The sequence below is a fragment of the Mustela nigripes genome, chromosome 6 (assembly GCF_022355385.1).
Source record: "Mustela nigripes isolate SB6536 chromosome 6, MUSNIG.SB6536, whole genome shotgun sequence".
Lineage (NCBI taxonomy): Eukaryota > Metazoa > Chordata > Mammalia > Carnivora > Mustelidae > Mustela > Mustela nigripes.
This window is the reverse complement of record NC_081562.1, coordinates 30,016,935-30,031,265: the sequence shown is the minus strand read 5'-3', so window position 1 is coordinate 30,031,265 and position 14,331 is coordinate 30,016,935. Positions and strand designations below refer to the sequence as shown.

General features: G+C 40.2%; 1 protein-coding gene across 4 annotated transcripts in view; it reads right to left on the bottom strand.

The window, feature by feature from the left end:
- Window positions 1–14,331, bottom strand: part of POC1B (POC1 centriolar protein B) — a 97,769-nt gene that overhangs the window by 73,785 nt on the left and 9,653 nt on the right. For all 4 annotated transcript variants that reach the window (XM_059402370.1, XM_059402369.1, XM_059402368.1 and 1 more), the window contains exon 3: window positions 1,638–1,809. In XM_059402370.1, coding sequence (XP_059258353.1) covers window positions 1,638–1,809 — 172 coding nt within the window. The remainder of the gene's footprint in view (window positions 1–1,637; window positions 1,810–14,331) is intronic.

Here is a 14,331-nt window from a genome sequence, read left to right as displayed (position 1 = left end):
ATACGGAGGACCACGGAGCCCTGGCCAACAGCTGGCACAGGCCACAGGTGTGAGTGGGGTGCAGGACCCCCTGGCCTAGTGAAACTGAGTAATAGCTAACGTCAAATGGGGCAGAAGAACCATCCAGATAACCCACACATTATGGGAAAGGACAGTTACTGTGTTCGGCTAAGTTTTGAGGATGATTATACAGCAATACAGAGCAATCAGTCTCCATCTCACTGCCATGACCCACGATTTCGCTGGCCCACGAGGATATGATGTAGAAAGAGGAACCAGAGACATCTACCCAGGCTGAACTGCGGCACTTTATCAGCCCGTACCAACTAACGGCCGTGCGTGGTAAGCATTTCTACCCTTGTAGGGCGCTTATTCACTGAGAACTCCTTGAATTAGTAGTGGGAGACGGGAGCGGTGTCGTGCTGAAGAAAGTACAACCACTGGCCTTAAATCCCCAAAGTTAAGGATTTTAGAAAACACTCTCCCTTTTGGACTCCGAGCCAGTCTCCCGCCCCCGCAGCTACCCTGCGCCCTGCCACCCACAGCGTCAAGAGAACACGCAGTTTCTCTCGGGTAGTTTTCACCATCAGGGTGATGTGCAGTTTCTCAGCACGGAGTTTCCCTGGGTGGTGGTGAAAACAAAGTGCCTCCTGGCAGGAAAATGCCCTGCGAACGTCCATGTGGGGGTGCCTGGGACTGCTCAGTCACGCACCACAAATCCCGTCCTGCCACAGCAGCGCCAAGGCAAATGCTCAAACTCTTATTTATGGCGGGAAATGGTGTGTGGGATTTGTTCTAAAAATACTCTCGCTGAAAAAGAGAGAGGGAGAGAGAGCGAGCGGGGGCATGGGTGAAACCACTGATAAATGCTGACACCGAAAGCTGCTGGGCGTGGTGGAGGAATATGGGGGGGCGGGATCACTGTGCTACTCCTTCTGTTTTCATGTGTGTTTGAAAACATATAATTAAAAGAGTTCAAAAAAAGAGTTCAAAGACTTTTTTTTAAAAAAACATGGCTCAATAATTGCTTAAAATAGATAAGCTATCAGCTAGGATTTTAAAAGCCTCTTAAAGAGGGATTTGTTAGACTAGAATAGGACTTTACACAAACACAGTGTCAGAAACTTTCTTTAGCCAGAAAACTCCGGAGCCCAATAATATGATATGCACCAAAAGTCAGTTCTGCAACAGGGATTAACAGATATCCAAAGGCCCCCCAAAAATCCACAAATGGGTGATAGTAGGCTAATAAACTATGAAATCTCAGTTATAATGTCAATATGTGTCTCTCTGGTGAGACAGTCTGAAGTTTACAATAGATTTATAAAGGGACAGAAAACCAGGTCCCTGTCAAAAAAAAAAAAAAGACCAAAAAACAAACCTTAAGTATATTTCCATGGTTAGACATAGATTTCAAAAAGAAGAGATAATTATGAGTTTAAAATGGGGAAAAAACAATATGAGGTAGTCTGCCAACTTTACGACAAGGGCACCACGTCTGCACGTGACTCAGACTAGGTGCGGTGCACATACTGGGAGCGCCGGCATTCTCAAGAAGTGCAGAAGGAAAGGCCAGGCTCATTTTCGTTCACATTCCTAAATCCAGAGCACATCAGGTACTTCTTTATTTCTCTTACTTATCAGGAATCCACAGTCTGACAGTTCTGTCCCGTGAAGCAGAGGCCAGTAAGTTTCCATGTGGGGAAAACTGCACGCTGGTTACAACATCCTTGTGACCCACAAATCTGAAAGCTCTGGCTTGTGGCTTGCAATTCCATAGCATGAGAAACGTATCCCAAGAAGCAGTAGCTATCAGGAGAGAGAAGAACAAACCATGACTATTAATATGCGAATGTAGGCATGTCTCATTACAGCGGGCAGCATATCTAGTGACAAGATGTCCAGGTAACACAGGGGCTGGGGGTTGTAGGGCTGACCAGATGATGGAAAAAGTATTTTTAAAAGTCACCCAGAGCTACATCATTATTGTGCAAGTTTGGCTGCGTCCGATGAAACCTCAAGTCGAGATTACTGGCCCTTGCATCTGGTTGGAGCGCGATGACAAGTTACTAGAAGGTGGCAGCACAGCGTAACATGGCCCGCGGGACTCGGAGAGGTTCCATCTCTAACTCTCGGGGTGACTGGGAAAGTTACATAACCTCTGTGTCACAGAGACTGAATGCTTTTCCTGAGAGGGCTGGCTGAGATGAGTATTTAAAACTGTTTAGATGGAGAGAATTTCACACTTACGAGGAAACACATAACAGTGTAAAGAAGATTAATATACCCTTTGCCAGATCTACCTGTTGTTAATATTATTCTCCATTTGGTTTATAATTGACTCTTTGCTCATTTGTGCTCCCTCTTTCTCTCCATATGCAAGTGAGCTTGTACACACACACACACACACACACACACACACTTTCCTTTCCCTGACCCATTTGGAAGTAAATACACCATCATGGCATGTTTATTCCTAAATATTTCATTGTGTTTTTCTAAGAATAAGGATACTCTCTTATATGCCCGTAACACTATCAACTTCAGGAAGCTGATCACTTATAATAATTGAATCTACCAACAGTGTTCCCATTCTGTTAACTGACCCCGTAATTTCTTTTATAGATGGATAAGGTGATCTTGAAAGTCTCTTTCTGCTCTGGTATGACATTCTACAATTAATCAAAGAATCGTGTATGTTAAGCCATAGCTTAAGGCTTTAAGAAAATAAAAACAAATGCAACCAATAGTGGAAATAAATGCCTCAGACAAAGAATGAACAAATAAATAAATGAAAGATCAATCTAACTCTTGTCCCCAAATCAAATTTTATATATACATGTAGCCCCCAAATTGCACCAATAATAGGAACCAGATCAATGAGAAGTACTGTCTAGACTGCAGAATTCTAGAAAAAAATGCAACTTTATAAACGTGAAATTCAACTACTATTGCTGTTAGAAGAGAATACAAAGTCACTGAAAACCTTCTACTTTCTTGAGCCATAGATAACATTTGCCTGGACTTGGCCTATGCGTTGCTCCCATATAAAATAGTTAAAAGTGAATTTTAAAGTTTCAGGCTATAATGCTGTATACTAACCCCTTTTTAAAAAAATACAAAAAGCTCATGTTCCACCTCAATTCGTAAGATTATTAAATATTTATATTAGAATCTGAATGATCTGGAGCTAATATAGACAAAATAGGGAAAACAATGTATTATCACACGCATCATACTAAGGACCCTGTTCGAATGTAAAGTATTATGCCGCAAATAAGATCTACAAAAAGAAATAAGACACAATCCCTAATCTCAAGAAATCACAACATCATAGAGGAGACAGATCAATAATAATAATAATATACATGCTCAGACGACTTTTACAAATGATTCATTCTATTTTCTGTAGCTCCAACCTCTCTTTATCTAATGTGCCCACTCCCCCACTGGCAAGCACATTATGTTCTTCGTATTTATTGGTCTGTTTCTTTTTTTATTTGTTCATTCATTTGTTTAGTTTTTTAGATTTCATATACAAACAATATCATATGGTATCTGTCTTTATCCAACTTATTTCACTTAGCATAACACCTTTGAGGCCCATTCATGTTGTCAAAAACGGCAAGATTTCATTCTTTTTATATGGCTGAGTAATATTCCTGTGTGTGTGTGTGTGTGTGTGTGTGTGTGTGTGTACCACAACTTTATCTACTCATCTATCAGTGGACACTTGGGTTGCTTCCATATCTTCGCTATTACAAATAATGCTACAGGTCACAGAGGTATATTTATCATTTTAAATTAGTGTTCTTATTTTCTTTGGGTAAATCCCTAGTAATGGAATTACTGGATCATATATTTCTAATTTTTTGGAGGAATCTCCATATTTTTTTTCATAGTAGCTGCATAATTTATGATCCCATCAACAGTACATGAGGGTTCCTCTTTCCTCGTATCCTCAAAACACGTATTTCTTGTCTTTTCATTTCTAGCCATTCTGACAGCTTTAGGGTGATATCTCGTTGTGGTTTTGATTTGTATTTCACTCATAATTAGTGATGTTGAGTATCTTTTCATATGACTGTTGGCCATCTGTATGTTTTCTTTGGAAAAATGTCTATTCAGCTCCTCTGCCCATCTTTCAATCAGATTATTTGTTTTAGGGGTGTTAAGTTGCATAAGTCTTTTATATATTTTAGATATTAATCCCTTATCAGATATATCATTTGCAAATATATTCTCCCATTCACTAGGTCGCCTTTTTGTTTTGTTGGTGGTTTCCTTCACTGTGCAAGAGCTTTTTATTTTGGTGTAGTCCCAATAGTTAACTTGTGCTTTTGTTTTCCTTGCCTGAGGAGACATATCTAGAAAAGTGTTGTTAAAAGCTGATGTCAGAGAGTTTACTGTCGATATTTTCTTTTAGGAGTTTTATGCTTTCTGGGCTCACATTTAGGTCTTTAGCCCATTTTTTTCACTGAAATTGAATTTTTATTCCAAATGACTGTAATGGCTAGAAAGACAACAGACAAAACTGAAAATGATCTGTTTAACTGGGAATTAGAAGTAGTTGATTTCAGGAGAATAAACAGTGCAATGACAGACAGCAATGGTACTCTAACAACAGTTATCACTAAGAAAGCATAAAAATAATCCATATCCTTCTGATACACAATCTGGATGTGCAGCATGTACAGCAAATAACATCAAAAGAAAGAAAAAAGGAAAGAAAAGAAAAAGAGGGGGCAAATCCACAAAATTCCAAACCTTAGAAATTAACATTCATTTAAGCACACAGTAGTGAAGGTTTTTGGAAGCAAAATTTTCATAGTTCTTAAAATGGAAGTCTTCAAAAGCACTTCTTCAAATTCTAAAAACAATGAAGAAAGCACAGTTGCACTGGCTTAAAAGAGCTGCTGCCTGTTGCAAAGATGATGATCAGTCCTACTTCCAAATCCAGTGAGATCTGATGAATCTGACACAGAATGGAGAGGCCGCCTGGCAGGCATTGATATCACGGGGAAAGAGTTCACTAATAATATCATACACGTTCAGAGGATTTTCATATATTCTTCATTCTTAGTGTTACGTGGAGTGGTTAGTGATCCTCCCTGGGAAAGGGCTTTTTAAAAAAATATTTTATATATTTGAGAGAGAGACAGTGTGTGTGAGTGGGGAAAGGCAAAGAGAGAAGGAGAAAGAATCTGAAGCAGACTCTGCACTGAGCACAGACCCTGAGATCATGGCTTGAGCTGAAACCAAGAGTCCAACGCTTCACCAACTGAGCCGCCCAGGTGCCTCTGGAAAGGGCATCTGAGCACAGACTTGAGCGCAGTGAGGAGGAATTCAGTCTGACGTGTGGGCAGAACAAACCCCATGCCTGACTGCCCAAGTCAATAACGTATTTGAGAGACTGAGGAACAGCAAGGAGACCAGCATGCCCACTGTGGAGAGCAGACAATGAGAACAGTGGGGCAAAAGCTGAGAAGAAAGCAAATTCCAGGCAAAGAGCCACTGGAAGACACGTCTATTTCATGCTAAGTGCAGTGGGAAACTTTGAAGGGTTTTGAGCAAGGAGGACTCATGATCTGAGTTAAGAAAATTACCACTTTTACAGTAAGAAAAGGGTAGTCTTCACAAAAAATGATGTTGGGTCAACTGGATATTATAAGGGGAAAGAATGTATCTTGACTTTTACCTTTTATACTAAACACAAAAATAATCCTATATAGAGTATCGATCTAAAAAATGGGATAGGTAAAACGACAGGCTAATAGACTAGAACATTAGAGAATACCTTCATGACCACTGGGGTAGGCAACAAACAGGACATGAAAATGATTAAATTATTAAAGGAAAAGCAATAATCTGTACTACACCAAAATTAAGAAACTGTGTTCATGGAAAGATACTACCAAGTGAGTAAAAAGGCAGGCCACAGGGTGGAAGAAGACATCCGCATTGAACCCAGATTCTGTAAAGAGCCCTACAAATCAATAAGAAAGAGCAAGAAAATAGGTAAAGGGCTTAAATAGGCACTTCATACAGGAAGATACCCAAATGGTCAACAAACATATGAAAAGGGAGTCCATTCCATGAGTAGCTCAGCAGTGCAAGTATAATGAACACAGTGCACTGCACAGTTGGCTACACACTCGTCAGAAGGACTACAAGGAAAGAGAGAAATGATACCGAACCTTGATGAGGATGTGGGACACCCGGACCTCTCACGTAATGCTGAGAGTTACAACCATTTCAGGAAATTGTTATGAGTATCTGCTGAAACTGAATATACATTGACCGTTTGACTCAGCAGTTCCACTCCTAGATACATCCCTGACAGTGATTCTTATGTATGTTTAGCAAAAGATGCATAATAATATCATCCGTGGCAATAGGATCCAAAATAGACTAAAAATAAAAACCCAACTATCCATCAAAGATGGATGCCTACACGTCATATATCCACACTGTGTACCTCTTAAATGATGAAGTTTCATTTCATATGAGGTTCAAGGAATAGTAAAACTGGTCAGTGGAGTTAGAAACCAGTACGCGGATTACTGGAGGACAAGAAGGGAGGGCAGCGGCCGCGAGGGAGTACCGGGGACTTCTGGGGTCCTGGCTCTGGGCGTTGGTTAGACGGTCATGTCACATTGTGAAAACTTATCAAGTTGTCCAATGGTTACGTATCTTATACTTCAATGAAACGTTTAGGGAAAAAAAAATTTAAATATCACTCGGATTGCTCTATGCAGAATACACACAGGGCAGAGAGACAAAATTGAAGGAGGAGGTTGTTTGGACTAAACTAGAGGCCATGGAAGTGGGAGAAGGAGTCAAAATTAAGATATATTTAAAGGTAGGGGCACCTGGGTGGCTCCGTTGGTTAAGGGTTCAACTCGTCGTGATTCTGGGCTCAGGTCATGACCTCGGGGTTGTGAGATTGATTCTTTAACTCACTGAAGATTTGCAGGGTCCCTAACAATATGATAAGAGGTCTGGGAAAAAATGGTGTTATAGGATGCTCATGGTGATGCAAAAATCAATGGGGTAAGGTGGGCTCAGAGGGATAAGAATAAGAAGCTAAAATGAGAAGGTGACACAGGATAGGGCTCAAGCCTTCACATGTTTCATCAGAAGAGGAAAAGACCATCTTAACCAGAGTGGGTGCTCAAAAATTAGAGTCGATGGTTGCATGGCCCACATTAAAGCAGTGTTTGCTGTTCTGGGGAAGGGAAGTGAGAGAGCAGAAAGAACAAGTGCTTCACGGGCAGGGACAACCCAACCTCTGGGCAAGGTGGCACTTCAGAGGCCCTATTAACTATGAGACCCCAGAAGCAGAGATGTCTGATCGCCACTGTGTGGCTCAAGGTACACTCCAGATTTCTTCTGAATTTTTCCTCCTTCCTTACCTGTTCCCACCAAATTCTCATACCATGATAATAAAAGGTATTGGACTATCGATGTCAATGTTGCATAGTGTCAACGTGGAATTTGCTTTCATACATTTCTACTGAGCCACACCTTATATAAACATTACTACATAATTTCAAATGTCAAGGCTTCATCATCTGATTGGTCTGCTTTGAGATAAAATGTCAAAGGCAGGAAGCTAAGAGAAAAGGTTAACTAGTAAATGTACTCATTTAAAAAAAAACTATATTCTATAACAATAATTCACTGTTTCAAGAAATCCTCATTAGGACAAAAGAAAAAACAAAACCCACGCTCACCTAGGTCAGCGCCGGGTCTCTGGAGTAACAAGGAACAAACTAATGGAGAACATGTTTGCTTTCCACAATGTCCAAAAGTTCCTGTGTCACCCCAAGTAGCAATAACTTGAGTCACCCAAAGATCTCTCACTCCTTGGTTTGCCCAAAGCTGAAGGGATTCAGAAGTCTATTCTGTCAGAAATACTATATCCAGGAAAGAAAAGGTGCTGCCTCCAGTTTTTGAGTTTGTTGTTGAATTGTCTTATCTTTTCAATTGGTGATACATGTACCTGACACTGGTATTTACCCAAATCTCCTTCCAGACCTTGGCTATCCAGTTCCCCTTCCTAGAAGCAATCAGTGTTAACCATGGCTTGAATATCCTTCTGTGTGCTTAAACACATCCATGTCTATTCACATGTCCTTTTTATGCAAATGGTAACATGTGATTCGGGCCATTCTGCTTCTGCATCTCCTTTTCCACCAGCCCACTTAGTGTATATATTGGAGGTCGTGTTTTATCAGTACATAGAACTGTCTTATTTTTTTCCTCCCTAGTTGTGATAAAACTTTATTTTGATAATTTCAAGCTTACAGAACAGTTACAAAGGTCATACAAGAAACTCCCTTGTATCTTCCACCTTAGATTTTTGACCCCCCTTTATTTTTAAGATTTTATTTATTTATTAGACCTTGATATTCTTCAAGACTACAGACCCATTATTTTTGTGGGGTGTTCATCAATTTTCTTCTTGGTGCTCCTTATGATTAGAGTTAGGATATATGTTTTTGATAGGAAATTCACAAATTTTATTGTGCCCTTATCATATTAGGGGTGAGATTTACTTTCATCACTTTGTTTAGGTGGTTTTGCCTAGTGAAGTTAGTATTATTCCCCTCTGTAATCAACAAGTGGTTTGTGGGGACGATACTCTAGGACAAGATAAACCCTATTCCTTAATAAGCTATCACAACTGATTTTAGCACCCTTAATGCTCTTCTAACACATCCTTCTTTCCATAACTTACTAATTAGAAATTATATTAATAATTTAACTAATGAACTAATATATAATTAATTAATTTGTTATTGCAAGGAAGAATTTCCCTTTTTCCTCTGTTTCTCTACTTATTCATTAACTTATTTTATCAATATGGACTCAAATTATAATCCATAGCTATCATTATTTATTTTGACCCTCACACTGTCTGAAATTTGGCGAGAGTCCCTTAAACTAGTCTCTGTGACCTTCTCTAATAAGCGTCATTCATTCTTGAGGTACTACCTTCCAGAATCATTTCTAGAACTATGACCTCTGTTGCCTCCGCTCAGCTAGGATGTCACAGCTTCGGCTCTACCTGACTGTGGGCTCACCTTGTGTGTTTCCCTCCTTGTAGTAATCACCACAGTTTTGCACTCTCTGTTGCTTAATGCCTGAATACAGTTGCCTCAGACATTTTGTCTCATTTTTCGGTGGTTTTCAGGCAGGAGGGCAATTTCAGTTACCAATTACCCTGTCCTAACTAGAGATGGAAGGATGCCTTTTTCTTTCTAATAGCTACATAGTATTCTATTGTGTAGCTACACCTTAACTTATTTAACCAGACTAATTGTGTATAGCTTTGCCCTTTCAACAAACGATGCTATATTGTTGTACATGTGTCATTTCTGGTGTGTGCAAGTATATCACTATGATTAATTCCCAAAAGAATTTTGAATGGGTCTAAGAGTACATGCTTTTAAACTTACAAAAAGGTCTGTGATCATAATATAGTATCTTTCACAACTTTATACATTTGGGTTATATCCCTCTTGGACTTTTTTATCCCATATTCATGAGAGTCCCAAAAATTCAGGTTACCTTCAAAAAGAAATTATTTTTTATTTTTTTAAAGATTTTATTTATTTGACAGAGATCACAAGTTGGCAGAGAGCCAGGCAGAGAGAGAGAGAGAGAGGAGGAAGCAGGATCCCTGCTGAGCAGAGAGCCCAATGTGGGGCTCGATCCCAGGACCCTGGGATCATGACCTGAGCTGAAGGCAAAAGCTTTAACCCACTGAGCCACCCAGGCACCCCCATATAGAAATTATTGAATCTTTCAACTATTTCAGAGGTCTTTCTATATATTCTGGACCCTAATTATGTCCCACTTGTACTCCACTGCCAGAAGTAAACTCAGATTTCTAATTTGAGGGCACCCTGAATTTGGACTTCCTTCTGCATTTCCAGGTTCGTGCTTGCCTTTTGGTCACAAAAGAGACTCCAGGCTGCCTTTTCCAAGGAAGAATAAAAAAAGGACATCTTCTAAGGAAATTGACAAGAAGGAGTTTTCTGTAACTATTTTTAAGGAGTGAAAAAAATAAATAATTCCCAAGCACACATATCTATAAACTTAGATAAAAGAGAGAAGGCTGCCCAATAAAAAGATAATATTCTAATCTTCGCTAGATCAACTTTAATACCTATCTAATACCTTCAGAATTAGTTTGTGCTCTCCAAGTACTGTGTAATAATATAAGTAAATGACGGCACTAAATGAACATTCCTCTGCCCTGAAAGAGAGACTATTTAATCATGTTTTCCTTCTAGCTGACACTAAGTAATTATCTTACTAGTGTAAGATTGTTCTAAAAGGAGCTGTGGGTGCTTTAAAAATAATCTTTAGTAATGATAACCTGGAGAAACTTAATTTAACTTATTCAAATTCCACATCTCTATGAGGATGGACAGTCATAACGGAATGCACCCTTACTGAGTTGTTACTATGGGCCAAGTACTTTTAAAGACTTCATAAGCATTATTTTATTTAACCATCATAACAAGACAGGTGAATATTCTTCTTCTTGTTGTATAGATGAGGAAAGAAATAAACCTTAGCAGGGTTAGGTAATTTGTCCAAGATCATGGATGAAGAAAGTAATGGAGTCCATTTTTAACCCATTTCAATCAGACTCCAAAGTCTGGGCAATTAACCAATAACCTGGTGCTTTGAGAAGCATGGGGCATTTATAGATTATCTCCATTAGAATTACTGGGAACCTTGTTTAAAACATGTTTTTCCGAAACTCTTGGTTTCGGCTCAGGTCATAATCTCAGAGCTGTGAATCCAGCCCCACAGTGGGCTCTATGCTCTGCACAGAGTTTACTTCCTCTTCTCGTGTGTACCCTCCCTCTCTCTCAAATAAATAAATAAATAAATATTTTTAAATGTCTATTTCCAGGTGCACCTGGGTGGCTCAGTTGGTTAGGCATCTGCCTTCGGCTCAGGTCATGATCCCAGGGTCCTGGGATCCAGCTCTGCACTGGGTTCCCTGCTCAGCCAGGAAGCCTGCTTCTCCCTCTCCCTCTGTCTACTGCTCCTCCTGCTTGTGCCCCCGCTCTTCCTCTCTCTCTATCTCTTTGTCAAATAAATAAGTAAAATTGTTTTTTAAAAAATGTGTATTTCTAGCAAATTAAGCATTGTTTGGGGTGAGACCAAGGAATCTGAATTTTTTTTTTAAACCACTTTCTCATTTAAGTCTGATGTACTTCAAAACTAGAGAAATATGGCACTCTGCTACTGCCTTTCAGGGCATACACTAGATTACTTTAGTACTTGGGAGTAATTTTTTGAACTAGAACAGTAGGAGAAACTTTAACAAAGCTACTACACAGATTGACATCAAGAACCCTAATAGAAAAAGAATATCTGGCAAACTTTTACTATGATTTCACCAAGAGGAAAACAACTTAGAAATTCTAAATTTCATTCTGCTCCTATTCGAAAGGAAGAAAGAAAGAAATTAACTTGTTTTTTTTTTAAAGAATGATTTATTCTACAAATAGCCCAAAGGCTAATAAATAGGAATTGAGTTGATGACAGGATAACCTTGAAGGAAAAAAAAGGGGGGAAAAGTGACAACTTCACAATGTTAAAATTATACAAGTTTAAATAAAAACTTCTAAAGTACAACATAGATTCTACAAACCACATGACAGTACTTTTAAAACTTTCTAATGTTTAAATAAACTTGAGTGCTGCCCTCTGAGAAACTAGCCTAATGCAAAAAATGTGGCTCCAGAATCAGACTCCAAACCAGGCCCAGCCAGGCTACAGAGCTTCAGAAAGTCACTGAACCTTCATCCAGAACAAGGAATGGACACACTTCATAGGCTACTGTTTTTTCCCATTCCCCTCTCCTCTGATCCTTCCCAAATCACCCTGTGAAACCCAGCCTTCTAAAAGACTGCCAAGTTTAAATGTTCTATTTCCCCCAGTCATGTTCTATTGTTCTATTTCCCCCAGTCATGACCAGAAGTTGAAGCCCTGAGCCCCTCGGGTCATCAGTCACATGTACTCACTCCCACAATGCTTGGGTGTCCACTTAGTTAACCTTTAGTGACCCTAACACCTATGCCTTCTCTGCTTTCTGAAAGGTACCACTTGCCCAGAGGAACATCCACTAGATGATCTCCCTTACACCCTCCACTTCCTCCCTGAAAGTCCCTTCTTCTCAACCACTTCTCAACTTCGGAACCCCAAGTGCCCTGAAACCCTTTCAAGTGACAATCATCTTCTCTTTCACATTTCACCTACCCCAGGTCACAGTTTTCCTCTCCAACTCCCGATATTATTAGTTCATTCAAAAGATATCTCACCCCCACATAACACGTAAGGCATTGTGGCAAGGGCAGGGAAAGTCCTAAGTAACAAAATAGACAAAATCTCTAAATGGGGAGCTACTGACATTCAGATGAAGAGGAGGAAAACAAGCCAACAACAGGCAAACATACCATTTTACCTTCTGCTAACAGATGTGAAAGATAAGTCAGGAAGTCCCAATAAGAATTGTGGGGGGGGGGGTCGCCTGCATGGCTCAGTGGGTTAAAGCCTCTGCCTTCCACTCAGGTCATGATCCCAGGTTCCTGGGATCCAGCCCCGCATTGGGCTCTCTGCTCAGCTGGGAGCCTGCTTCTCTCTCTGCCTGCCTCTCTGCCTCCTTGTGATTTCTGTCTGTCAAATAAATAAATAAAAGAATAGTGTGTGGGGGGGGGTAGAATACTTAATTCAGATGGAGTTATCAGTAGCATTTTAAGTAGAGGCATCAAGGGCAAGAAGGAGTCAGCCAAGCCAAGTGAAGAGTGAAGAGCATTTCAGACTAAGGGGATAACTAAGACTCTCCAAAGCCCTTTACTTCCGCGCTTCCTCCGCACCTTGTTCATGGCACACCCTGCATCTTGTCATCAGCAGAACCTGAACACTTCGCAGATCATGAATCGAAAGCCATCATCCTCTGACAACCTGCATTCCTTACAGCATAGTCAAGTAACTTCTATCGCATGAAGAACTCCAATCCATTGACCTATATTCTCCCCAAGGCTCTTTCCATGTCTCCCTCCACTTAATAATCTTCATTTCTCTCCTTATCCAACTGATAATCCTTCTCTTACACATATATTCAACCCCTTGGCCCTCCCTCCCTCCTTCAGATTTCCCCAGCCAAGTCCCAATCACTCTGCCTTTCCTGGGACGGTATCTGTACCCGTCAAAAGGGCTAGATGCACCCCAAACAGATTGGAAACACTGTAAATTCAGAACCACTAATTTCACATGGATCTTCCATACTGTCCAGCAGTGCCTCATTCTGCAAGAGTCCCCTCCCCACTCTCCTAATGACATGGAGCCTGATGGGGGGCTCAATCGCACAACCCTGAGATCATGACCTGAGCCAAAATCAAGACCGAGACGCTTAACTGAGCCACCCAGGTGCCCCTGCTAATGACTATGTAATATCTTCTCCTCCCAATTCAACAATTCTACCCCACCCTGGACCTTGGCTTTCATGATGCCCTGCTGTCATGGTTTTTCTCCTATCTTTCTGATTATCCCTTCTTAGATTCTTTTGCCATTTCTTCTTCTGGTCTAGAGGGTGGAGATCTTTAGGGCTCAGCCTTGGCCCATCTGCCCTCATTGTTCTATGTTCTTCCCAGGTGACCTCAAATATTCCCATGACTTTGCTAAAATCAAAAACAAATGGAGACCAGCCTTGAAAATTCCCTGAGCAGACAAAACCCATTCAGTCATACAAAGATTAATGTAGCTTATTTTGTAAAACTAACTTGACCTGGGTCATTTCTTGCTTATGTCCCTGGAAATCTTAAGCAAAACTTGAACTTTTTCCCAAGGTAACTGCAGACCAACACCCTATCATTTAAGAGAATTCTAATATTACAAGCAATCAGTGTGAAGACTAAAGTCACTGCTTTCTTACCATAAAAGCTGCTTCATAATGTACCTCTGAGCCTCATGCCAGCCATGTTTTGAGTTGCTCCCAGTTTGCAAACTGTCTTTATGGTATGCACACAATAAACTTTTATTAACAACTGTTCCAGGGATTGCTTGGTTTTACCTCTTATTTCTGAATTTTTGACAACTTTAAATACCATCTTTATGCTAATAACTCCCAGATTTCTCTCTTTCCCAGATTACTACCCTAGTTTGAAGACCATCATCATCTCCTACTGTTATTACTAAAATCGCTCCTAACTGATTTCTCTACTAATAGTTCGGTCTCCACATAGTAGCCACAATGATCTTTTTGAAGTATAAATCACATCATGCCATTCATTCCCTTAC